We start from the raw sequence: 26,805 nt of genomic DNA on the forward strand, positions 1-26,805 counted from the left end.
TCCCACACTAATGAACACACATGATACTGTTCTGTGTGTGTGTGTGTGTGTGTGTGCACGCGCACGCAATGGAGCTTGAACTTGGAACCTCATGCTCTCATCTTGATTTTTTCACCCAAGACTGGTGCTCTGTCACTTGAGCCACAACTCCAGACTTTTCTGCAAGGATAGCTTCCAACTGGGATCCTCAGACCTCTCCCTCCTGAGTAGCTAGGAGACGTGTGAGCCATCAGCATCCATCTCATTACATTGTTCTTTTATTTTATTCTTTTTTAGTTTTTGGTATCGCAAGCCCCATCTGAAAAGGGAGGGATGAGGCCTTAGCTCAGGTATTTCACATATTTCACGTATTTCTCCTCAGCCAAATCTCTAAATTGACATGTTCACTGAATAATAAATTTTAAGGGAGATCATACCAGATACAAGAGGATTTGATCAAATGGCTTTTGAACTCTGCAAGTAATACAAAATATTTCTGTTCTGATGAAAATTTAATAAGTTGACAAGCAAAAGACTGCACCGACACATTTGTGCTTGATGCAGCTTCTACCTATCTCCGTGACTAGCTGATTCTGGCAGCGTGTCAGCAGCACGCTGAACTGTGAGAATTCCATGTGAAATACCTCTCATCCCAAGTCCATCCTTGGTGTGAAATATCACATACAAATTCAAGATTCCCTGATTTCTGTAGCACAGGAACTGGAGGGCCTGCCAAACAATTCAGAAGTGAAGCCTTACTGTTTTGTAAGTGCATGGTGTTGCATTTCCTGGCTGGGTTTGGATCAAATGTACACATGCTTCTGTACATGATACCCAGGACACTGTGCAGACTCTATCCGTGGAGTTCCAGCCTCTTTGTTCAGTTTACAGAGATCAAGTGCATCCCCTCTGCTATGCTTACAGTGCTGGAAATTATTGCACAGCATCTTAAAAGAACTGGGCTGGGGGAGTGGGGTCGGCACTGGTGGCTCAAGACTGTACTCCTAACTACTCAGGAGGCTGAGAGCTGACAATCGTGGTTAGAAACTAGCTTGGGCAGGAAAGTCTGTGAGACTCTTATCTTCATTTAACCACCAAAAAGCCAAAGGTGGAGCTGTAGCTCAAGTAATAGAGAGCTAGCCTTGAGCAAAATAAAGCTCAGGCACAGAACTCTTAAATTCAAGCCCTGGGACCAGCACCAAAACAAAAACAAAAAACACGATACATGTTCTGTTTCCAACAAATAGAACAAAACAAAACAACAAAAGCAAAAACAGTATTTTTTTTCCTTCTTAAGTGTGCTTCTTTTTGTTGGGGAAAAAAAATCACAAATTTCACTGATTTTTAGCAGGCTTCTAGTCCTCAAAGGAGCAAATGCAGACACCCCCTCCTCAAATTGGAGAGATGTGGTGTGACCCCCTAAAGCCATTCTGGTCATTGCTGCGCAGGCGCTATTGACATGGCATGTTATGGTATCCTTTTAAAATGATGAATATTAAAAAAATAGCTTAATCTTTCTCTCCAATGCTGTGTACTTCTAATTCATGGTCATGATCCTATGATTGGACAGGTTTGTTCAATCATCTCAGTACAATCAGAAGATTTATCATTTAATAGGAACAAGATGATGGTTTCATTGTCTTCAAAAGATGCCTATCTATATATGTGTATATGTGTGTGTTTGTTTATACATGTATATATACATATATATCACAAAAGGGTTTAGAAAATCTAGAGGAAATGTTGGGCCATGAAACATTTCATAGTAAATTTCATACAAATACACCAGTGTGCCATGCCTGCAGGCTGCCAGTGTGTCAGGTTGTAACCAGCGTACAGCATACAATAGATGAAAGAGTAATTTCTATACTATTAACTGTAGCTATCCACTCAGGTCTTCTGCCTTTGAAATAAATCAAGTAGTTATGCTATCCTTCCAGTCTGGGTAGGACTCCATTCTTCAGACAAAAAGCTTGTCTAAGCCAGGTGCTTGTCTGTGTAATCTTAGTTTCTCAGGAAGCTGAGATATGAGGGTTGTAATTCAAAGCCACCTGGCAGAAAGTTTATGAGACTCTTCACCTCCAATTAAGCACCAAAGAGCCAGAATTGGACTTGTGACTGTAGTACCAGCCTTGAGGGAAAACAAAAAACAAAAAATCTAAGTGCCTACACCCCAATAGTAGTGCATGCATGCGCACATAGACACACACATACACACAGAGAGAGAGAGAGAGAGAGAGAGAAAGTAGGCAATCCAGGTGCATGCCTGGATAGAAACTGAGACCATATCCTAAAAATAACCAAAAAAAAAGACCAGCCTGGGAATGTAGTTCCACTGATAGGACTCCACTGAGTTCATACCCCCCCAAAATTACATCCAGACTGAGCATGGTGAGATATTTTTCCTTGTCATTATTTCTTGAGCGATACAGTGTAATGATAGTTCACATAGCATCTTCATTGTACTGGCTATTATACCTCAACAGAGATGATTTTAAATGTGCAGGACAATGTGCCCCATTCTACGTAAGTCCTGGGCCTATTACACAAGAAGCACTGAGGGCCTAGACAACCACAGGGGCTCTTGGAACCCAGCCCCCATCGACCCAAAGGGATAACTGATTTTTGATTCTCATTTGTCCTGGGTTAATTACACTCTTGTTTCAAGAAAAGTGCCCATCACTTTCTGTGAGTGACCCACCCCGTGCTTCTGTCACGCATAAGCAAAGTGAGTGCACACGTGCGTTACATTTCAGAGAGGGTCTTGGATTTTGTGGCGCCTCCTTTGATGTAGAGTTTAAATGACAGCCACTTATTTGTGTCTTATTTTATTTATGTGGTTCTTGTGAAAGGCACTGGGGCTTGAAATCATCTCCTCTTGCTCTGGTTTCACTTTTTTCACTCCACGCTGGCACTTTGCCACTTGAACCATGCTTCTACCTCCAGCTTTGTGCTGGTTAATTGGATTCGGATGCTCTGGCTGGCTTTGGATGGTGATCCTCAGATCTCAGCCTCCTGAGTAGCTGGGATTACAGGCAGGAGCTGTCAGTGTCCAGCTACAGGACAGGCATTTATTTAGCTGGGAACTAAAAAGAGTTACTTTCCACACTTGGTTGCAGGGCAATGCTTCCCAAGGTCACCCACTTACGAAGTCAAGTTCTAAGGCAGATGTCAGCCTTATGACTGGATGGCCAGTGTGAATGACAGGGTGCCCTTCCCCCACCCACTCCACCACCCTTGCCCAGGGTCATAATTAACATACTCTCTGCTCCACAGGTTCGACGTTAGGGAATGAAGAACAGCCAGCTCCAAAGGCAGCTCTGTCTTCTAAGGACATGCCCAAGGGGCCCAGCCGAGCAGCCCCTCCACCCCCTTCCAGCGTGACCACACCCCGCAGGAGTTTACTTCCAGCGCCCAAGTCCACTTCTGCACCTGCTGGTAAGAGTTTGTGAACTGGGAATATGGCTTAGTGGTAGAGTGCTTGCCTAGCATGCATGAAGTCCTAGGTTCAATTCCTGAGTACCACATATACAGAAAAGGCTGGAAGTGGTGCTGTGGGCTCAAGTGGTAGAGTGCTAACGTTGAGCAAAAGAAGCCCAGGAACAGTGCCCAGGCCCTGAGTTCAAGCCTCAGGACTGGCACAAAAAACAAAAAGAGTTTGTGCCTTGTAGAGGCTCCATCCACACTGTCCAGTGCCCTTTCTGCACTCATCATAAAGCCTTCTGAAAGTCCCCATTCTGGGGAGGATTTGACAGATGACTTCTAAACCATACCAATAACACTGTTTTAAAGGTACTTTCCAGTCTTCATCTGTATACATTCTTACAGCGGCTTCTCACTCCTCTCCTTGTCTGGTAACCCTGTGAATCTCGCTGTTTCATTTGCAGAAAGCAAGAACCAAGCTATTTTAAGCAGACTGGCATTTGGCTCAGGGAAATGGGTGCCCAGGAAATCCAGAGGGGCAGAAGAGCTCTCTGATGGAGCTCCTGGAGTGGGGTTCAGAACTCTATGGAGCACTGCTGCCCCCTGCTGGCCGATGGCTCACCCCCCCCCTCCAAAGCTGGACAGGACCCAGGGATCAGCTGGGCCCACCTGCAGCAGGGTCACAGGCTGCACCCCTAGCTCCATGCCAGCACAGTTCTCTCTCCACTCTCCTTCACACTCAGTGCTGACTGTGAAGAGACTCTGAGTGTGAGGCCCGCCAGGGTTATGCAGGGAGTTTGTGTCTCTATGTCTGGGTGCTTGATGCATTTCCTTTCTGTTTGTCTTTTCCTTTATTTTCTTTTTTTCATATTCCTTCATTTTTTTTCTTAAAAATTAAAATGATTTGCTGGGCTCCAGTGGTTCACTGCTATAATCCTAGCTACTCACAAGGCTGAGACCTGGAGGACCACCGTTTGAAGTTAACCCAGGCAGAAAAGTTTTTGAGAATCTAGCCTGATTAACCAGCAAAATAAGATACTGGGCTGGAAGTACGTGACTAAAGTGCTAGAGTGCCAGCCTTGAGCAGAGAAAGCCTTGCAAAAGCACTAGGCCCTGAGTTCAAATCCCAGTACTGGCAACACACACACACAAATTGGTCACAAATTAGTAAGTTATCTTTCTTTAAAAATGAAAACAACAGTAACTTTCAAGTATCTATGGATCATACTCTATCTCTGCTAGTATATTAATTCATTATTTTTTGGTGCTAGGGTTGAATTCAGGGCCTGGGAGCTGTCCCTGAAGGTTTTTTGCCCAAGGCTAGCATTTTACCAGTTGAGCTACAGCTCTACTTTGAGATTTTTTGGGTAATTAACTGGAGATAAGAGTCTCACAGACTTTCCTGGCCAGGCTGCCTTTGAACCCCGATCATGCTTTTACTTTTATTATTTTCTACTCTTGGCCCTTGCTGCTTTGTTGTTTTCTTTCCTAAAACATCACAAGGAGAATTAAGTGATGGACGTGTTGTCTAGTGCATCGCTGGCACATCCACACAAAGAAAAACCTTTTCCAAGTGACCTTAAAGTCCAGCAGATTTGATTGTGTCCCTAGTGATAAATCCTCTGGGCTCAGAAACAATATGCAATAGAGAAGGTTTAAACTGTTTTCAATAATTACATTCTTGGTGGTAGTGTTTGTACTGTGATCCTCATACTCTAAATGTGTGTATTATGAGATACGCATACTTGCGTATTATTATTATGGGGTAGCATATGAACTCTTTAAAAATAATCCTCGGGGCTGGGAAGGTGGCTCAGTGGTAGAGTGCTTGCCTTGCATGCATGAGGCCCTGGGTTCGATTCCTCAGCACCACATAAGCAGAAAAAAGCTGGAAGTGGCGCTGTGGCTCAAGTGGTAGAGCACTAGCCTTAAGCTGAAGAGCTGAGGGACAGTGCCCAGGCCCAGAGTTCGGGCCCCACGACTGGCAAAAAAAATAAAAAATAAAAAAATAAAAATAATCCTCGCGCTGTCCTCTGGAATGTTACAGACAATGACTAAAGCAATGTGTGCTCATGTTGTCTCTAAATATATTTCCCATTAAAAAGAGATAGTGGTTTGAAGAAAAAGCTGGCTGTGGGCCTGGGATAGGACATGTAGACCTCAGAATATGTTGACCTTCCAAAAACCAGGAAGTCAAAGACTTATGGGGGTTATATCAAAAGACTCAAGTGTCTACCCAAATAAGCTTCTACTGGTAATAATAGGAGTCATAATAATAAAAGCCAGGCACTGGTGCCCTGTGCCTATAATCCTAGCTACTCTGAGGATCACAGTTTGAAGTAGCTCAGCAAAAAGCTGGTAGTGGAGTTGTGGCTCAAGTAGAGTACTGGCTTTGAGCAAAAAAAGCTAAGGGACAACACCCAAACCTTGAGTTTCAGCCCCAGTTCTGGCACAGAAAAATTAAATAACAATAACATAAAATTTAAATTTTTTGAAGATAATTATTTTTTAAAATTTAAAGATAAGTATCAGTAATATTACTATGGATTAATATTCAGCAAATTATAACTATGCCCTTAAGTACATGTGAGGCAAAAAAAATGAACAAACAAACATAAAGCTAGCCACTAACAAAGATGCTAGGAAGCAATTTCACCTTTTTGAAATCTAGCAAATAAATGATAATTGTGTGCATGTGTGCTGGTGGGGCTTGACCTTGGACCCTCATTCTTTTGCCTAGGTTTTTCTGCTCACAGCTGGCACTTTACCATTTGAGCCACATACTAAAGAACTCCATAAGGATAGAGTCAGACTGTGAGAAACTTATTAAAACAAATGAACTAATTTACCCAGTAATAGAAACAAATTGCAAAAAAGTAAACAAGTATCCAAGTACAGCAGATGTAGATTACCAAATAGATATATCAATCAATTCCAAAGTTTGGCCCTAACATTAGATTCTAATGTGTTAAACGTGTTAAACAAACACATGTTGAAAGTTTTTTGAAAGTCAGACATAGTAATTCCAGCACTCAGAAGGGAGAGGCAGAAGGATCATGAAACCAGCCTGGGCTACACAGGAAGACTCTTATCTCAGGAGAGGGAGGGAGAGGGAGAGACAGAGAGACAGACAGAGAAGAAAGGATGAAAAAAAGAGAAGGAAAGAAGGAAGGAAGGGAGGAAGGGAGGGAGGAGGAAGAAAAATGAAAGAAAACAAGGAAAGAAGGAAGGAAAAAAGAAAGAAAGAAAGAGAAAGAAAGGGAGAAAGAGAGAGAAGGGGAAGGGAGGGAATAGAAGAAGAGTGAGGGAGGGTAAGGAAGGAAGAGGGTGAAATGTTTATTGGGAACTTAATGATTTTAAGGAATTGTCACTGTTTTAAGTGTGATGTAGCATCTGAGGATATGTTTTTTAAATTGTTTTATTGTCTAAATAGTTCTACAAAGGAGTTGCTATCTGACAAAGCAGTGTATGCACACAAGGCATCTTGACCAGTGTGACCCATTTCATCTTTCTTCCCCATCCATCCCAACCCTCCCCCTCCCCTCAGTGCAGTAGTTATGACTGTCTCCCCCACCCCAACCCAGCTTCTCTCTTCCTTTGTCTACTCCTCCCCCTTGATCTCACCTTTCACCTTTCAAATAGCCATTTCTGAATGTGAATCTTATTGGGCTATAAGCCTTTCTAATGAATTACTCTGTGTGAATTCTCTCCTGTGTAAGAGAAGAAAAAGAGCAGAAAGGGCCAGTTCAACATACCAACAGGTCTCACGGGGGAGGAAAGCCTGGGAGGGGCAACCAAGTCTCCTTCAGCCTGGCTGAAGGGGAAATAGCGAGGCGCCCCCCACCCCACCCCACCCCCGCCATACTTACAACTAGGGTCTCTTTAATAAAATATTAGGCGGGAAGGGTGAAGCCAGGCAGGCAGATGGAAGCAGATGAGTGGAGGCTGGATGGGTGAGCAGTGATACTTTGACAGAGGCATTTCAAGGTCTCAACAGCATCTTTGTCCACCAGGGATGTCAGCATCAGACATTGGCCTTGGCCCCAAGCTCCCTTCAAGGACCTCCAGCTGTGTTTGTTCAGGGGGAAGAGAGGGAGATGATTCAGTGGGGTTGTTAGCAGACAGTTCTAAGATCTGGCTGTCAGGGGGAAAGGTGAGTGCTTTCAGTTCAAGTCATTTTTTATCATTCCTGACTTGGAAAAGTAGAAGACACAAGGGAAGGGGGAGCCTTTGTCTCGTCTGGCTACTTCCTGCTGATGTGGTGAGACAAGGAGAGAAGGAATCTTCTGCTCACAGAATCAGGTCTTAAACTTTTGAGCAGGAAAGAAAATGGCTTTGGCCTGCTCCAGAGTTGCTGCCCGAGGGACAGCTGATTTGCAATTGGTCAGCAACTTCCCTCTGGGTTTGACTGTGAATGCTGCAGGGGGGTAAATCTGCAGTAACAAAAAAAAAAATGAATACTTATGTTGGAAGTTGAACTGATTAAACAATTTAGTTATTTCCATTGCATATTAATGAAGATCGATGCTACTAAGTCTTTTTGATTCCAATGAGGAACACACGGATTCAGACCTACTTGGTCTGCAGATTATACTTAAATCCCAAATAACTGGATTTTTCTGGACTCTGGTATGTTTGGATTATTTTAATTATTTAGCTAGCAGCCCACAAGCCTGTTGTTTGCACTGTGTGTGTGTGTGTGTGTGTGTGTGTGTGTGCGCGCGCGCATGCGCACGTGCTTGCACGTGTGTGTGTGTGCTAGTAGTGAGGACTGAACTTGAGCCTCATACTCTTAGCCTTTGCACTGAAGGGTGGAGCTCAACCACTTGAGCTGTGCCTCCACTTCTGGCTTTTTGCTTGTTAAATAGAGATAAACCTCTCCTGGAGTTTCCTGCCCAGGCTGGCTTCAAACCACAATCCTCAGATCTCAGCCTCCTGAGTAAATAAGAATGTCTGCACCTACCTTGTTGTTTTAACTCTTACTTTTTTGAAACATTCCCCACTTCTGTGTACCCTGTAAGGTTTCTTACATAGGTAGGTTTCATTAGGTAGCCATTGAGATGGAGAGACCACCACATGGCGTTCAGACGGGAAACTAATTTTATTTACTGAACTGCTGCCCCTGCCAAGCATGGTGCAGCAGGCAGGTGACCAGAGGGGGCCCGGGATGTGATCTAGCAGGGTGCGGAGGTGACTGTTTCCTGGTGTGCCAGTTATCAAGGTAATAGATACTGGGCAGAAACTTAGCCAAGAGGTGTTTGCACAGGGCCTGCATGGTCTGGTGCAGGCCTTACATGAACATTCTAGGCAATCTCTCTACCACTGAACTATAGTAGCAGCCTGGGAACCATATTTCTAAACTGTGATTCTTAGCCTCTTTGATTTGGTGACTCCAAGCTGAGTGGTGGTTAAGCTCTAGTGTCTTAATGTCACCTGTTCTTTGACTGTTCTCAACTACTTCAACTAAAAAGCAGACCAAGAAAGGGCTGGGCTGTTTTCTTTAACCTAGATTTCTAAGGGGAGTTTTTTTTTGTGAGTGATTTTTTTTTCTTTTCTGGTTCACTCAATCAACAAACATCTTATTGCTTGCTGCAAGGCAAAGGTGACTTAAAGATAATTAGGCAACCTTTGCCCTAGAGAGACTCACAATAAATAAATGGGTTTATACTGTAGTAATTGGATGAAAGGAGAAGGCCTAGAATCTTGTTATCTGGAGTCCTGTTCATTCATCTGGAGTTCTGTTCATTCTAATGGACCAAAGCGCTACAATGAGAAGAGATAAGAAGGGAATGAATTTCAAAATAGTTGAATCCAGTTTGACTTATTTTATTGTGGTTTACTTAAATACGTTCTATTTAGTATTTGTTAAATCACATTCTAAGTTATTTATTATTATTTAAAATCCCCTTGGGATTTTAAAAGAAGATCAAGGGCAATTTATAGGCCAAGACACAGGGCTACTACACAGGCAAAGAGCTAAAAATCTAAGTGATGAAAGACAGAAAAATATAACAACACTAGGCTTGGAGCTTCCTGGTTACCAGGGCAAAACAAGAAACAGATGGGGAAAGTAGAAGTTTGTCATTTCATCTAAAGAGAAAAACTTACACCCTAACACAAATTTTTCCTTAATTCTGTGATTTTAAAAAAATTATATTGGACAACATAATGAAAAACTTTATATCTTTCTCTGATAATAAAATAATTAGAAAGTCATTTGAAAAGGAAAGCCCTTGTTTTTGCATTTGATTGTGTATGTGTGTGTGTGTGTGTGAGAGAGAGAGAGAAAGAGAGAGACAGACAGACAGACAGACAGATAGACAGAGTGAGAGAGAGAGGGATGATCCTGGGGCTTGAACTTAGGGTGCTGTCCCTGAGCTTTTGTGCTCAAGGATAGTGCTGTACTACCTGAGACACAGCTCCAAAATATTACTAAAGCTGGAAGTGGAGCTGTGGCTCAAGTGTTAGAGCACCAACCTTAAGAAAAAAAGTCAAGCAAAAGCAAGAGGCCCTAAACTCAAGCACAAATTCAAGCACAAAATAAATAAAACCCCACTGCACATTAGTATAATTTAATAATAAAAGATAATAAAATTTAATAATAATTTAATGATATGATACCCCAAAGAGGCAGCCATTTGTGAGCAGCCTTAGAAGGGTCCTGGTGTTGACAAGCTATTTAGGCTCTGAAAATTATAATATGTCCTGAAATGCATAAATTTATGGAATTTAATTTAAAGGGAACCACTTGTTTTTAGAGAAAAAAATTAATTTTTATGACACAAGTTTCTGTAGTCCATAGATTAGTCAATTTACAAGTCCCAGCAACTGATTTTTTTTCATGAAGTAGAGAAGAATCCACAGATATGCCATGTGTTTGTTTTCTATAAACCATGGTGGGAAAAAATCCTTCCATATCTGAAGCAGAATAGTTTTATTTTCTATGCTCTGTGACATGTTAACATGACAGAGTCTGAAGGCATATTGATGAAGAAGTGATCTATCTGTAGATAGGCATTTTAATGAAACATAGTTTCCAATTTGCTACAACTGTACAAGCCAATAAGCAGAGTGGCTGGATAAAGCCCAACTGTTCGTATAGTTATACAGATCAATGCACTCTAGAGATTTTTTTTAACCTTCACATAGGAACAACAGAAAAGCTATTCGTGAAAATTTTGAGAAAAGAACGGAGGCAAAGTTCCTGAATTACTTGGGAATCTTACTTATTATTAATATTATCTTTAAGTAGTTGTTTTAAATCAGCAAGTCAGTTCATGAGTTCAGTTCACCTTAATCAATGTCACCCCATTCATCATTCAGCCTTCCAATTACACAGCCATGGTTAATGCACACTCATGTGTGTAAGCATATGTGTGTATCCTAAATTCTTAACACTTCCTACTATCCTCACTGTAATATCATGAGGAATGGTCACAACCTTCTAGAAAAACAGCATTGTAGGAGGGAATCAGACTTCACACCTGCATAAATGCAAGGAATACAATGCATTTGTGTTCAGCCTGTAATTCACAACCCTGAACATTGTCAGATCACACAGTGATTGCAGGTTATCTGGAAAGCTCTATGCAAAGTAACAAGAAGATTCATTAATCAGTTATTTCAGGAAAATCAAACTACTACCTGACCTCTGAGGAAGAGGCGCAGCACTTGCACTTAACGTGTATAGGTTTTTGAGACAGGCAGACTTAGGTTGACTCCTTTTCTACAATTGTATGACCCCAGGGAAGGATTAAATTTCTCTAAACCCTAGATTCCCTTAGGATTTCATGAAGTAGGTTGTATTAACTCAGAAGCACTTTATGTGGTAATGTATAACATTCCCAATAAGTATATCTTTTAAAGAAATAATTAGCTGGTCACTAGTGGTTCACACTTCTAAACCTCTACTCAGGAGGCTGAGATCAGAGAATTGCAGTTCAAAGTTAGCCCAGGCTGGAAAGTCCATGAGACTCTTATCTCCAATTAGCCATCAAAAAGCTGCAAGTAGAGCTGTGACTCAAATGATAGCATGTTAGCCTTGAGCAATAAAGCTCAAGTATCCAGGCCCTGAATTCAAATCTCAGGACTGGCACGTACAGAAGTCTTTTGTCCCAGTTGACAATTCTTGTTCTTATTTCCCAAGCAATTGGAGCCATATTTATAAAATCTATACTTGCCTATGTCTGTATTTTAAGATTTTTCTATGTTTTCCTGTAGTAATTTCAAAGTTTCAGGTCTTACATGCAGATCTTTGCTTCATTTTGAACTGGTTCTTTGTGTAGGGTGACTGACAGAAGTCTAGTTTCAGTATTCTACATGTCAATATTCTGAACATATCTTAAAGAAATGAGAATGACCTTGGTTACAGATGATGGGATGTTCTTATAGTCCCACGTGATATGAGCTCTTAGAGCTCTAAGAACATGTTCTTTTCTTGTTCTTTTTTTCTGTCAGTCATAGGGCTTAAACTCAGCCTGGGGCACTGTCCCTGAGCTTTTTGCTTAAGGCTAGTGCTTTACCACTTTGAGCCAGAGCAGCACTTCCGGTTTTTAGGCAGTTAATTGGAGATAAGTATCTCATGGACTTTCCTGCTGGCCTTAAACCTTGGTCCTCAGATCTCAGCCTACTAGGATCATAGTCATGAGCCACCAGCACCTGATTGAACATGTTGTTTCCTAATAATGAAAGAGTCATGAGCCAGCAATGTGGAAGCTCCAGTTAACTCAGGGATGTCCCAGGCAATGGGCTGCACCAAGATCTTCATTGTTATTGCTTGGTGTTGACTCTTCTCCCTCAGGTTGCGTCTGAATTGCTATCACAACATTGACTTATTTGTCACTGTGAGGCCAACAGGGAAATCAGTCAGTGGTTTGGGAATGGAGGAGGTTAGAGGAGAGCAGGGGTATTTTGAAAGAATTTCTGTAGTAGAAAAATGAACACAATAACTAAGAGATCCTTTCCTTTCCCTGAGGTCCCAGGAGAGGAAAGCATGGTAGGGCTGGTGTGTTGAGTGTCTGACAAGAGGAGCAGCCGATTTCCTCCTTCAGAGAGCCAATGAGTGAACATCCTAGATGACCTGCTCGAGGTTTTGTCAGCCTACAGGAAGGACAGGAAGCAGTGCAGATCAGAAGCCTCCCTGAGGCGTCCCAGGGAGAGAGGACAGCTGGAAGGTGTGAACCCATCCATCCCACAAACACTCATGGAGTGCCCAGCACTCTGCCAGATTCCTGGGGAAACAGACACAGTTCTTGTCCCTGTGGAGCTGATTGTGGCCCAGGGTGTCGCATAATTACACACTTGCTTTAGCACAGTGCTACTAAACACTGAATGGGAATGGAAGCACAAGGTAGAGAGATGTAACCAATGCAGTGTGCAGAAGATGGTAGGTGAAAACCTAAACGTTTGATGTTTGCTTTTCAGTACTGGGGGTTTAACCTCGTGCCTTGTGTATGCTAGGCAAGTACTTTACAACTTGAGTTATGCCTCCCAGAGCAAGTTTTTGTTGTTGTTGTTTTCATTTTGTGTTTGAGATTAGCTCAGTGTTATTTCTAGGATTGGCCTCAATCATGTAATCCACCTACTTCTACCTCCTGTACATCTGGAATTATAGGCATGAGCTACCATACCTGACCCAAACCCTAAAGCTGTGAAGAAGTTGTTAGTAAGGATGGGAACAGCATTCCATGCATATGAACAGCAAGAATCTTTATAAAGTAAGAGATTTACTAAGCCCCTCTCTCTTTAGAATGTAGAGCTAGAATGAATAGAAATTAGATGCTTTGTTAATTTGGATACACACTCCCTTTTTTTCTTTTTCTTTCTTTTTCTTTTTTATTGTGAAAATACTGTACAGAGGGGTTACAATTACATGGACAAGATAATGAGTACGTTTCTTATCAAGCATTGTAGCCTCCTCCTTTGTTTCCCCTTCCCATCCCTTCCCATCCTCCCCCTGCCCCCCCCACCGAATCCTTCCCCCCCACCAAAGTTGTAAAATTCATTTTCGACATAACGACTTGTACATCTCATTGTTGCAATGGGTCAACCTGTAACCCTATTTAAACGATTTGTTTTTTCCTTTCCCCTCCACAAATTATACCAACATCAAATACAGTGAAAGCAGGGGTTATACCGTGGGGGAGGGACTTGCTTTTCTTTTCTTTTTTCTTTTGTTTGTGTGTGTGTGTGTGTGTGTGTGTGTGTCTGTCTGTCTGTCTGTCTGTCTGTCGGTTGTGGTGCTTGAACTCTGAGCCTAGACCCTATCCCTGAGCTCTTCAGCTCAAGGCAAGCACTCTACCACTTGAGCCACTTCCAGTTTTCTGGTGGTTTATTGGAGATAAGAGTCTCACAGACTTTTCTGCTCAGGCTGGCTTTTAACCTTGAGCCTCAGATCTCAGCCACCTGAGTAAGTAGAATTACAGGTGTGACCCACCGGGGCACCGCCCACTCTCCCTTTCTTTTTTAATATAGTTTTTATTATCTTTAAGTAGTTGTACAAAGGGATTTCAATGTCAGTCAATGAGTACAATGCATCTTGATCAGTGTCACCATTTCCATCCTTCTATTCCATCTCTCCCCCATCACTCTTCCCTGCTTCTTTCAATTCTTTTTTTTTTTTCTTTTAGCATTTGTGGGGCTTGAACTCTGGCCCTGGGCACTGTTCCTCAGCTTTTTAGCTCAAGGCTAGTGCTCTACCACTTGAGCCACAGCACTACTTCCAGTTTTCTGGTGGTTTATTGGAGATAAGAGTCTCATAGACTTTCCTTCCTGGGCTGGCTCTGAACTGCAATCCTCAGATCTCAGCCTCCTGAGTAGGTAGGATTACAGACGTGAGCCACTAGTGCCCAGCTTTCTTTCAGTTCTTTTATGAAGTGATTTATAGGTTTTGAAATGATCAAAAACCTGACTGTTAAAAAAAAACAACAGTGAATTTACAGCTCCTTCGATAGTCTGAAAATCAGCAAAATTCAGTTGGCATTTTGAAACTTGTACCTGGAATTGAATTCCGGGCCTTGCACTTGTTAGGCAAGTGCTTACCACTTTAATCATGTCCCCTATCCTTTCTGCTTTTAGTTTACTAGAGAGGGTCTCTCGTATTTGACCTGGGCTAGCTTCAGACTGTGACTGTCCTATGTCCACTTTCCTAATAGCTGGGATTATAAGTATATATCACCATGCCCGGCCTAGCTTTTTTTCTTTTCTTTTAAACAATACTTCAGTTTAAAACCTTTTTGAATTTACTTTCTGTTACCATCTGATGGCCCACAATTCTTATTAAATGGAATAATTGAAATGCTACAGAATCAGCCAAGTAAAAGAGAGAAACATTGTTTTGCTTCTGCTCTGCTTTTCCAGTGCTTTCATTGAAACAGCAACAAGAATGATACCTTACATAATTTGGAAGCATTAGAACACACACACACACACACACACAGACACACACACACACACACTGCCAGAAGAGGAATGAGATAATTCTGTGACTCACCTTGATATTAAGTCACCTGCAGGTGGGGATGAAACCCAGAAAGTAGGGCACTAAAATCCTCTTATTTAAGCAATTATACACACATTGTAGCTAAAAGGTTGCACACCTGATAGTTTTCTCCCTCTGCTTGTCAGTCTTGAGATGGGAGAAGGAGGGAGGCCAACAGTAATGAATGCAAATGGTCTGTTAGAGCCGTGTTTTCTGTTGTGATTTCTGACATTTGTACCTTTCAGAAATCTGCCTACTGTGCTAAAAATTTCATTATTATGCAAATAACTACTGTGGTGTCTTCCAATCTCTTAGTATGATAGTAGGAGCACTTTTAATTACTTGGCAGTGTTTCCAGACTTTCTGTTCCCACCCCCAGACTTACACTGATAAAATACCAAATACTATTTGTAATATTTGAAGTATTTGGAGGCAACACTCTTTGTGAGATGTAGAAAAAGATGCACATATAATAATAATGAGGCAAATGTAAGTACCCATTTTATAGGATAGCCTAGAAAAGAGCAATAGTTTGTCTGGGTCTTCACATCTTCATCTTCAATCTGTCCTTTAGCAACCAGCAATCCCACTTGGGGTCCTTCACTTGGCATGAATAGTCAATCATGCCAAATGCTGTGGTTCACACCTCTAACCCTAGCTACTCTGGGAGGCTAAGAGCTGAAGATCTTAGTTTGAAGCCAGCCCAGGCAGGAAAGTCTGTGAGGCTCTTATCTCCAATTAACCAGAAAAAAAAAGCCAGAAGTGGAGGTGTGGCTTAAGAGGTAGAGTGCTAGCCTTGAGGAGAAAAAGCTAAGTACAAGAGTGTAAGGCCCTGAATTCAAGTCCCAATGCTGGCACACATGCACAAAATAAATAGTCCGTCATCCATCAGGCCTGGCTAATATGCATGGAAAATGCTCCAATCAGCATCCTGCAGTGCTGCTGGAGACCTATAACCTTTCTAACTATATCTGATCTTGTCACTTTCCTGCTTAGGCCTCCAGCCACCCCCTCCCCCACTGCCTGCAGTACTGATCCAATCCTTGAGCTATGACTGCCTAGCACCCACCAGAGCCTTCTCTCTGCCTCCTTACAGATGTACCACAGTAAGCCAAGCTCGCTCTGGCTCTTATGCCTTTTTCCTTGCATTTACATTTTCCACCACCAGTCTGATGTATAACCATGATGACATGTCTGCTTATCAAGTCTCCAGTTAACCAGCAAAAAAGCCAGAAGTAAGATTTGTGGCTCAAGTAATAATGAAAAAAGCTAAGAACAGAGCCCAAACCCTCAGTTTGAGCCCCAGTACCAGAAAAAAACCCTACAACATATCTTATATATACATTATCTTGTTTCTCTGTGGCTCTGCCATGAAAACCGATGTGCCATACTGAGTATCAGAGGTCAACATGTGACTACCAGATGTAGGACCTTCTGTCAGATATACCTCAGGATGTTGAGGTGCCATGTACAAATAAGGACACCAACTCAAAAGGAACTCAGCAAGGCAAGGAACTCAGCAAGGCACTCTCCTATGGAAGAGTGCCATCAGCTAAAATCTGGCAAGCAAGCACACAGATCAGGGCTGCTGCTCCCCTTTCAGCCCTAATACCAGGGACCCTGCCCTTCTGCTCAGATTGACCAAACTCAGGTTCACAATCTTCTTGCAATAGGTTGAAGAAAGTAAAAAAAATAACAACAGCAATTTTTAAACAATATGACTTAATTGACAGCAACAGGATGTCACCAAAATCCATATAACAGGAATAGGATGGAACCAAACTACAGTAGACTGGGGCTAAGCCATTTGGCCAAAGCATAACATTTTCAGAAAAATAATTCTCACAAGATTGACAGAAAGAAAGATACACTTTGATAGAAAAAATGGGTTTTCTCACATGGCCTAGAAGAAACTTCAGCTGTTGACCAGTCTACACACTGGACTGAAGAAGAAGACTAAATGGGAGTGGAATGCCTAATTATTGTGAATATGCAGCTTAAAGAACAGGCTGTGGAATATGTAGTATAAAACAAGCTAACATGCCATGATGATTCCTTGCCTAGCAGCTATACAAATAACGGCCAGCAGCCAACATCACTGGACAGTAAACATTTATTGTATGCCTGTGGCCTGATCTGATACTATGATACTCAGATTCTATCTCAAACCCTCTTTTACAGATAGGATATTGCAGATTAGAGAGATCATGTAGTTTTCCCAACATAATGCAGCTAGGAGACTGGTTGGATTGAAGTTCATGCATCTGTCTGCAAAGTTCATCCTTGAACCCAGTGCCCTTTCCTGAGGCCTAGAACAGGGTGTTCTTGGTGGGAACTGCCAGAAGTCACCCTGTAGAAGATGACTCAGAAGGCTGAACTTGTATGCTTTCTTGGGGTAGGGAAATGGAACATTATAAGATCCTCTTCATTTTTAATTGCCTATACATTTTGGTAGATTGTGTATGTGTGTGTACGTGTGTGTGCATATGTGCACATGCATGGGATTTGAACTCAGGGCTTGTGTACTGTCCTGAGAACTACCACGTAAGCCATAGCTCCACTTGTGGCTTTTTTGTTTTGGTAGTTTTTTGGGGATGAAGTCTCACAGACTTTCCTGCACAGGCTGGCTTTAAGCAGCAATCCTCAGATGGTAGCCCCCTTTAGTAGCTAGGATTATGTATGTGAGCCACTGGATCCCAGTTTGGGGGATTTTTTTTAAGCCACTTTGAATATATTTCTGTTTCCACATAACTGTTCAAAAGAGTGGAAACAGTTTATTAGTAGCCACAGTGAATTGTTAGTTTGTGTCGGTAGAATTGGGATGGCAGAGGAAACAGGAATTGAGCTTTGAATAGAATCTGACTCTGATTTCCATTTTAGTTGTACCAAGAATAGCTCTGTGACCTTGATTCAATTGCTTACCTTCCCTGATCCCCAGATTCCTCAAGGTTTGAATATGTGTGTTCAAGAACTGGGGCTCAGGGCCTCTGTACTCTCCTTTAGTTTTTTTTCCACTGCCACACCTCCTTCCAGCTGTTTAATTGGAGATAAGAGCCCAAGTACTTTCCTGCCCAGGCTAGCTTGAAAACCACGATCCTCCAAACTCAGCTTCCTTAGTAGCTAGGACTACAGGAGCAAACCACTTGTCCTGGCCCTAGATTCCTTATTTGAAGGAGGAGAGCAATACTGTGTGGTGTAGCATGATTCAATAGACCAGCCAACTGCTGACAATACTTAGGTCCGTAAGGACCTGACCAAAATAGCAGAGTCTGGGTGGCTTACAAACAGTACACATTTACTTCTCATAGTTCTAGAGTCTAAGAAATTCAAACTCAAGGCTCTAAAGAATCTGTGCCTAGTGAGGGCCTTCGGGCCACATCCTCACGTGGCCATTGCAGGCCTCTTTTATAAAGACCCTAATCCTGGTCATCAAGGTGGAGCCTGAGTGACCTAATCACCACCCCACCTCTTATACCACCCTATCCAGAAATAGATTTCAGCATTTGGGTTGGAATGGGGGGGGGGGAGGGATGGGAAATGGGACAATCAAGGGCACCGATTGACTCAGACATGGTAAAAGCATTTTTCATAATAATCAAGTTAATATTGTTAATAACATTTTTGGCATGTGTAATTCCTAGAATTTTGCCACATGTTTTTAAGGCATTTTCCCCTGCAATCATTTGCCACTAACATCCATTTACACAGAAGAGAGTAACTTGCCTGAGGTCACAAAATTAAGGGCACAGTAGAGCCCCCGCCATTGGTGTTGGGCTGTGTGTGTGTGTGTGTGTATGTGCGCGCGCATGCATGCGTACCTACCACTACTTTAGAGAATGAATTCAGAGCCTCCTCTTGCATGTTTTGTTTTTTGGTTTTATGGTTGTTTTTATTGCTCAAGGCTGGTGCTCTAACACTTCAGCTACACCTCAGGCTTTCTGCTGATTAATTGGACATAGGCTCTCAGATTTGTCTGTTTGGTCTGCCTTCAAATCTCAGTCTTCAGATCTCAACCTCCCAAGTAGCTAGGATTACAGAGTTCCCAGCCCCTATTTTTATTATTTACCCATGTTTACTTCCAATTTGAAAATATTTAATATTTACCATTACTATTTTTAAAAGTGAATGTTGTCCCATTGTTAGTTATCACCTAAGTTACTATTAGCCAGGTGCTGGGGGCTCACACCTGTAATCCTAGCTGAGATCTGAAGATCATGGGTCAAAGCCATTCAGTGCTGGAGAGTCTGTGATACATATCTCCAATTAACCACCAAAAAACCAGACGTGAAACTGTGGCTTAAGTCGTAGAACACTAGCTTTGAGGGAAAAAAAACAAAACAAAACTCAGGGCCAAAGCGTAGGCCCTAAATTTAAGCCCCAGGACCAGCATACATATACACACACACACACATACACACACACGCACACACACACACACACACACACACACACACACACACAACTGTGAGTGGATATTATCATGAAACATAATCATAGCATATTAAGTTTTTTTAAAAGTTTAAGAATTAAACTTTTTTGTTACCCTTACAAGTCAATGCAAGAAATAAAAGAAGTACAGCAACAGCAGCAAATCCAGTCACTGTGATACATGCCTATAATCCTAGCACTCAGGAAGCTAAGCTAGGAACTTGAGAGTTCAGCCTGCTATGTTAGCAAGCTCTTTTCTGAACACTGACAAAAATGATGTCTAATAAGAAAACTGGAAGACCATACCCAATGATTTCCCTGATCCAGCACTTACAAACTTAAGACTATTGTATAAGGAAATAGTAAAACTCTGAATAAACACAAGAAATGATAACTAGAAGCATGTTGGCTCCAGTAAAGAAGAAGATGTTGAATACTGATGGCTGCTGACTGCCAGTGGTCTTGCAGTAGTGTTCTAATGGCCTACCTCTTCATCCAGTGATACATCAATGAACCTTAGTTACTTGTTAAACTACTACAGCTGAGTTATAAGCACATTTCACAAGGAATGTCTGCACCTCTATTATAGTATTTGATTAAGAAGAGTGTATCTAAATGTCTGTGATATAGTTTGATCTAATGCTTTTCAGTAGATTTACAGTAGTTACAGCCTGGTCAGATTTTGTGGCTATGCTAGTTTTATTGTCAGGTGACCATATACTTGACATTTCCTCTCAATAACAGTTTAACAGTATGGATACCAAGATACTGAAATATATGTTTTTTTTGTGGTGGGAGGATAAGGAGAGAGAGGAAAGATGAATGGATAAGGGAAAGACAGGCACATACAGTCATATGCAATATTCATATGTGAAAATGAATCTTGAGTGTATGGATAGGATTGGTAGAAATGGGGGGAAACAATGGAAGGGGTGACATGGACCAAGATGCATTGTACTCACAGTCTGACTTGTTGAATTGAAACCCCTTTGTACAACTATTTAAAACATACTTTAATGGACACACAGGGGAAAAATGAAAGCAAAATAGTACCATAAGCAATTCGTTATATAGTAGCAGTATTTAGCTTCCAACTAGAATTTCACAGTGGTTCACATCAATTAAGGAGAAACTGAGTAAAAATATTGGCTTTGTCTGATGACCTTGAACCTCATCAAAGGCTAGAGACAATGTAGGCTCAACTTAAGAAACAAACCCTCTAGTCCCATCCAGTACCCTCCCTCCCTGAATTTCCCTTTACTCCCTTGGCACATAGTCCCCTCTCTGTGTGTCCCACTTCTTCTTGCTATGTCTTCTGCATACTTCATGTCTCATCTCAGATATCAACTTCTTGAGTGAAGCCTCACCTGGCTCCTGCTCCAAGCTTCCAGAGAGCCATCCTTAGGGTAATTTTTACCCAGACCTCTGTGCTGGCACTTGCTACATTAGCTTATCATTTCTTATTTACATGTACCATTACTTGGTAAATTTCTAGAGTCAAGGGCTTTGTCTCTGCACTTTGGAAACTCCAACAGTAACTATTATATCAAGTACAATGGGGTCACCAAAAAATAAGTGGTTAAATAAAGGAAGGAAGGAATGGTTAGGACTTTTCAGGGAAGTGATTGCTCAGAAAAAAAAAAATTTAAAGGATGACTCAGCCTTTAGAATGAACGTACAACATGCTAACCTAATCACACTTACTTCTTACTTAATTCTAAGGTGACCACTTTAGTGATTCCTCACTTATTTAGGGAAAATGTGAACTCCAAAAGCATAATCTTGTAATGCACTTGAATTCACTTGAAAGATCAGATATTGAATGGAATGAGATAAAATAATCCAGATGTTTTCTTTCACTATTATGGCTTTACTTAAATAAATCTACCATTATTGATAAAGCCCAAATTTCTAATTGCATGGCTTAAAAAATATAAAGTAATGTTACCACTTACTGGTTCACATTTTGTCAGGACCCAGCAGATCATGCAGGAGTTTCCCAGATCCCCAGTAGACCTGAATTATTTTTGTCCCATGAATCCATCATATTGAGAGCTTTATTCCTTTCTTTTCCCAACAGTGTGTGTGATGATTTCTCATTACCCCACTACAACATGCCTGTTTATTATGAAGGGTAAGAGAGGTTTCCAAAATTGGGAAGTGAAGTGTGGCTCATGGATAAAATGCCAGCCTTGATCAGAAAAGCCAAATGAGAGCATGAGGCCCTGAGTTCAAGCCCTAGTGTCCACACAAAAATGAAGAAAAGGAAGGAAGGGAGAGAGGGAAGGAAGAAGAGAAAGGAAAGAAAAAAGAAAGAGGAAATAAAAACAAGGCCAACATTTTTTACTTAGGCAGAAGGCATATGGACCAAGTTGAGTAGTTAGGAATGAAGTTTTACTAGGTGACAAGGAGCTCAACTTTAAAAATATCAAGTGTGGCTTGAATGTGTGAGACAGAGATATTCAAATAGAGAGAACATATTAGGATTCCATGAAATAGAACATAAGAATCAGACAGTAAGAAAGTATCAAATCAACACTTTAAGAAATTTTCCAAAACCTGTAGGAAGAGGCTTTGCAGTGCTGAACATAAAACAAATGATAAAAATAACCACCTGCAGACCTACAGTATAAATTTTGCCCACTGAAGGGAAAGAAGGTACCAAGAACTTCCCAAGAGAACAAACAGATCACCCAAAAAAAGGTTGAGACTTACAATAGCATTAGGTTGTCAACAACAGCCCTGGAAGAAATGATCGCCACATTAAAATTTTGATGGAAGCCATACATTGTTTTACAAAAAGCAATTTTGAGTTATGAACGGTGTCACATAATTTACCTTCCACATACCTTTCTCCAGAAACTAAAAGAAAAAAAAACTGTGTTGCCTGTAAGGAAGGAAGCAGACCAAGAAAGAGTAGGACAGGACACATTGGTCTAGAAAAGAGGAAGCTGATACAGAAAAAAGGCAAAGGAATTTCCTAGAATGATAAGTTTCCAATGTCTCAGACATGCAACAACCTAGAAATAACAGGTCGAGGATAAAATGGGGATTTGAAGGCTCCAGGAAGAATACATTTAAGAAAAAAAACGTGAAACTGAGTTATACTTTGTTGAGAGTTCTGGAAAGACTAAGCAACATGTACATAGACACTAAACAAAAACCAGGCAGATATTAAGTCTAGGGAAAACAAAAGGTCATGTGAGTAAGGAAATGGCTCAGTAACAATAGTATTTACATCATTGTAACAAGGTACATAATTAGCTAGCTTTTCTTTAATCTGATTTATGGTATAACTGTTGGATGATGAGGATGGATTGAGAGGAAGGAAGCCTACTTTGTATGGTAGGAAGCTACTAAAATATAAAGAGTTTCTTAGATCTACTGAGAGAAGTACTAGAAAAAAATGCTCCCAAAGTTGGAAGCAAATTTGTTGGTGTGTGTGTATGTGTGTTGTTGTTGTTGTTTAAAAGTCTCATAGAATAATCTTTTAGAATGTCACAGATAAAGAACTTTGGTGTTAAAGAATATTCGGTTTAGTTACTGGTGGAATTTATGCCTAGCTTAGGCAACCCTTGAGTTCAGCCCTAAGCACAGGCAGTGAGGAAGGGCAGGAGGGAGTGAAGGGGGAAGGGAGGGAGGGAAGAAAGGGAGGGAGAAAAGGCTCTTCCTTTGTGTTTTTCTCCCCTCTCTCCCTCTTCACTTTCTCACTCCTTCCATATCTTTCTTCCCTCCAAATCTGATTTTGGAGTCAAATTTACTAGAGTTATTGTGTTTCTAGGTACAGGTGGGAAGTAGAATGCATTACTCCCTCAGGTCACAGTAGTATAGAAATTTAGGCTGGAATTAGGATAAGAAGCCACAGGTCAGATCTTTGCTCAGCCACATGCTGGTAAATGAGAATATATTATAACCTCCAGGCCTTTCTACTTCTTCATTTACAAAGTGATGGAACAGGCTGAATAGCTCTTATCTGAAATACTTGAAAGTAGAAGTATTTGGGCTTTCAGATGTTTTGGATTTGGGAGTATTTTCATATTTATATATGTGTGTGTATTCAAACATCTGGAAAATGGAACCTAAATCCAAGCAGGAAATGCAATTATGTTTCTTATACACACTCAGCAGAAAGATGACTTTGTACGGTATTTTTATTGTTCTTATGTTTGACATAATCAGCTCCTGTATGAAATTTTCTACTTTAATATCATGTTGGTTCTCAGAAAGTTTTGTTTTGGTATTATTTCGAATTTTGGATTTTTGAATCAGGGATGCTCAATCTCTATCAATAATTATGCCAGCCTGGCACTGATGGCTCAAATCTGTAATCTTAGCTCCTCAGGTGGCTGAGATCTGAGGATCTTGGTTCAAAGCCAGCCCAGGCAGGAAAGGCTCATGAGACTTTCCTCTCCAATTAACCACCAAAAAAGCCATAAGTAGAAGTATGGCTCAAGAAGGACTCACCTTGAGCAAAAAAAAAACCTCAAGGACAGTTTGCTCCCAGAAACTATATGTCCATTATTTTTCTCAAAATCAATTATTATTTTTGGTATTTTGAAATACTACTGGCTGTTGAAAAGTATTTCCCTTTCCTCTTATCCCTGTACACACACACACACACACACACACACACCCTTCTCTATAATTTATTTGCTCTTTTTTAATCTAGTCTTTTATAGATAATGTATCCTTTCTCCATCCTACTCAATCCCTGTACATGTTCCTCCCCTTTCAATTTGTCTTATAAACAGCCTCAGAATCCCTGTTTTCTGATTATATCATTCATTTCTTCTGTTCACCTCCTTCTCCTGTGACACCATATGACATTAATCACTCACATGGTTGGTCCAGTTAGCATTTTATTTCATTTCTTTCATTCTTCTGTCCAAGATCCTTGTCTGGGGCAGGATTGCTGGGCTGTAGATCAGCCAAGTCACCTCCCCTTTCTCATGCCTGTGGAGGGAGATCTTTAGATGGTTGGAAGATAAGGCCCATTGCTGTGGATATTTCTTTATCCTTTTTTATTTCTTATCTTTTTTATTTGCACTAAGATTTACTGCTGGAATTTATAGCCTATTGTGTTGAGTTTAGGATTCTCTAAAACTTTCTTTTGATTTTTTGACATACTGATTTCTTTTTATTAAGAAGTATATCACATTCGCCTAACCATTATCCCAAATACTCTCTTCATTTAGATGAGCTCAGTGAGGGTCTTGTATTAGCTATTGTCACCGTCATTTTTTTTTAAAGATAGCCTCCTCCTTAGAGCCACTGGTCACTTTTGATCAGGGGTTTAAATGTCACATTGTCACAGCAACCCTGCAAGTGGCCTTCACCTAAAGCATCCCATAATGAACAGGATCTAAGTGACTCTCACAAAGGCTAGTAAATCCACTTAGTCCCAGAAAGGCTCCATGTTTTCTCTCATATGTAGATCACAGACCCAAAACACAACCTCCTATGTAAACACAGAGGCTTACATGCTTATGTAAACAATCAAGTTGACTAAAGTATAGTATATGCTGAAGCGAAACTTCACAGAGGAAACTTTCTGAACAATGAACAGGCAGTTTAACAAAATGAATATCAAGAATCTGAGACAAAATTGTATGGTGGAGTGTGAGGGGTTGGATGAATGAAAAAGGGAAGAAGGGACACATGCAGTCAAAACACTCAATGTACAAATGCGCTAAAAAAGAAGTAGGAAACTTGAAAAGTGGACACTGAGATGGATGTGTTAAATTGCAAGTTGCTTATACAACTGTTGAACTTTCAAAAATTAACAACAACAGAAAAACACTTAGGAGATTTTTGTAGTTTTTCAATCAAGAAATGATAAGGATAAGACTTAGGCAAACAGTGATAATGAATGAAAGACCACTTATGTGTGATCATAGAGACCAGAAGACCTACTGGCTCTACTCCATGTAGGAGCACCAGCTGGTTTTAGTGACTAGAGGAGGGATGGGCCAGGGAGGAATGAAGAAGACTCATTTCAAGGGGAAGCTAATGATGGTAGTTCCATTTGGGATATGGTGGTTTATTTGGGAATCTAGTAGGCAAGTGCTAAGTCTGGCTGATGATAGAAAACAGGTCTAAGGTCTCTGGAGAAATACCTGGGTCACCTGCATTAAAAAGCACAGATTTTTGTTGCCAAGCTACCAAAGCAACAAGCCAAGCTACATGCAACAAGCCTGAAACAGGAAAATTTCAAGTGGTAGAGCCTTGAGCAAAAAAGCCAAGCCAAAGCATGATACCTTGAATTCAAACTCTCACACTGGCGCTAAAATGAAATAAAACAGTTGTGGGAACATGTTGCATGAACAAGCTCAGCTAGAAGAACAAGGGAGAGAAACTCAGGCAGAATGTTTTGGATATTTTTGTTCAAATGGGAAAGTGAATGAAGCTGAAGCCAAGGAGGCTGAGAGTGTGGCCTAGTAGAACAGGATCCATGAAACCAAAGATGATAACACCATTTCTAGATTCTCAGAGACCTCATAGAGTTCAAGCAAAGCTTACAGTGGACTTAGAAGACATTTAGGCTGAGCCTAGATGCAAGAAAACTACATGAAGGCTAGCCCTGACAATGGCTGTGAGGCTCTGAGCCAAGTATTCTACCAGGTGGCCTGTGTTCCTAGGGGGAGGTTTGCTTGCAGAGCCAGTATGGAACTTTTCATTACTATTCCCTCTAGGATTACTTAGACCCCAGTGGCAACTGATGTGTTCATGGATCTGATGAATTATTTTCATTTTGGTGTTTGGTCTTTCTCCTTTAAAAAAAAAAAGAAATTATACAAGTCTTGTGTAATTGTCAGAGAAATGAAAGTAGTGGAGGGGAAAGAAGAGGAAAGGAATGGAGGGGAGGGGAAGGAGAGGAAGGTAGAGGACAGAAAAGGAAGGGAGAGAAGAGGAGGGGAGGAGAACAAAGAGGAGGGGAGGGAGGAAAGGAAACATAATGTCTGATATATTTAACCAACGGCTGTATTTGCATATGTATATCTGTACACATAGATATACATATGTGTCTATACATATAGATGTGTGTATGTGTATGTGTGCATGCATGTGCATGTATATATGTGCATCTATGTGGATTTGCATGTGCATATATACATGTATGTGCACATGTGTGTTATATACATGTGTGTATATATATAATATCTGGGAGAATAAAAACCCAACTGCTAGTGACAGTTGCTTCTTGAAAGAAGAGTTTGGGGTCAGGGCTTGGGGGCATTCGTGTTCTCCCTCCAAGGAATGGCCCCAGCACTGATTCTGAGATGACACCAGTGCACCAAGGCTGACGGGAGTTCTAGGGACATGTAGGTCAGTGTGACTTCTTTAATCTTCCCTCCATTGTTCCAGGGCTTTCTGTGAAGATGTTTATCACGCCCTGGCCCCCACCATCATATGAGGGGGAGGGGTCCACATGGGTTCCTCGCTGTCCCCTGCACTCAGGTATCCCTTCTGCTGGGCCAGCTTTGGCTGCAGCTTCC

The 26,805-nt window shown here is 41.2% G+C and overlaps 1 protein-coding gene across 2 annotated transcripts in view; it reads left to right on the forward strand.

Moving 5' to 3' along the window:
* Positions 1-26,805, forward strand: part of Mtus2 (microtubule associated tumor suppressor candidate 2) — a 367,362-nt gene that overhangs the window by 209,369 nt on the left and 131,188 nt on the right. For both annotated transcript variants that reach the window (XM_013027287.1, XM_013027288.1), the window contains exon 4: positions 3,256-3,417. In XM_013027287.1, the coding sequence (XP_012882741.1) occupies positions 3,256-3,417 (162 nt within the window). The remainder of the gene's footprint in view (positions 1-3,255; positions 3,418-26,805) is intronic.

The sequence above is a fragment of the Dipodomys ordii genome, unplaced genomic scaffold (assembly GCF_000151885.1).
Source record: "Dipodomys ordii isolate 6190 unplaced genomic scaffold, Dord_2.0 Scaffold102, whole genome shotgun sequence".
NCBI lineage: Eukaryota > Metazoa > Chordata > Mammalia > Rodentia > Heteromyidae > Dipodomys > Dipodomys ordii.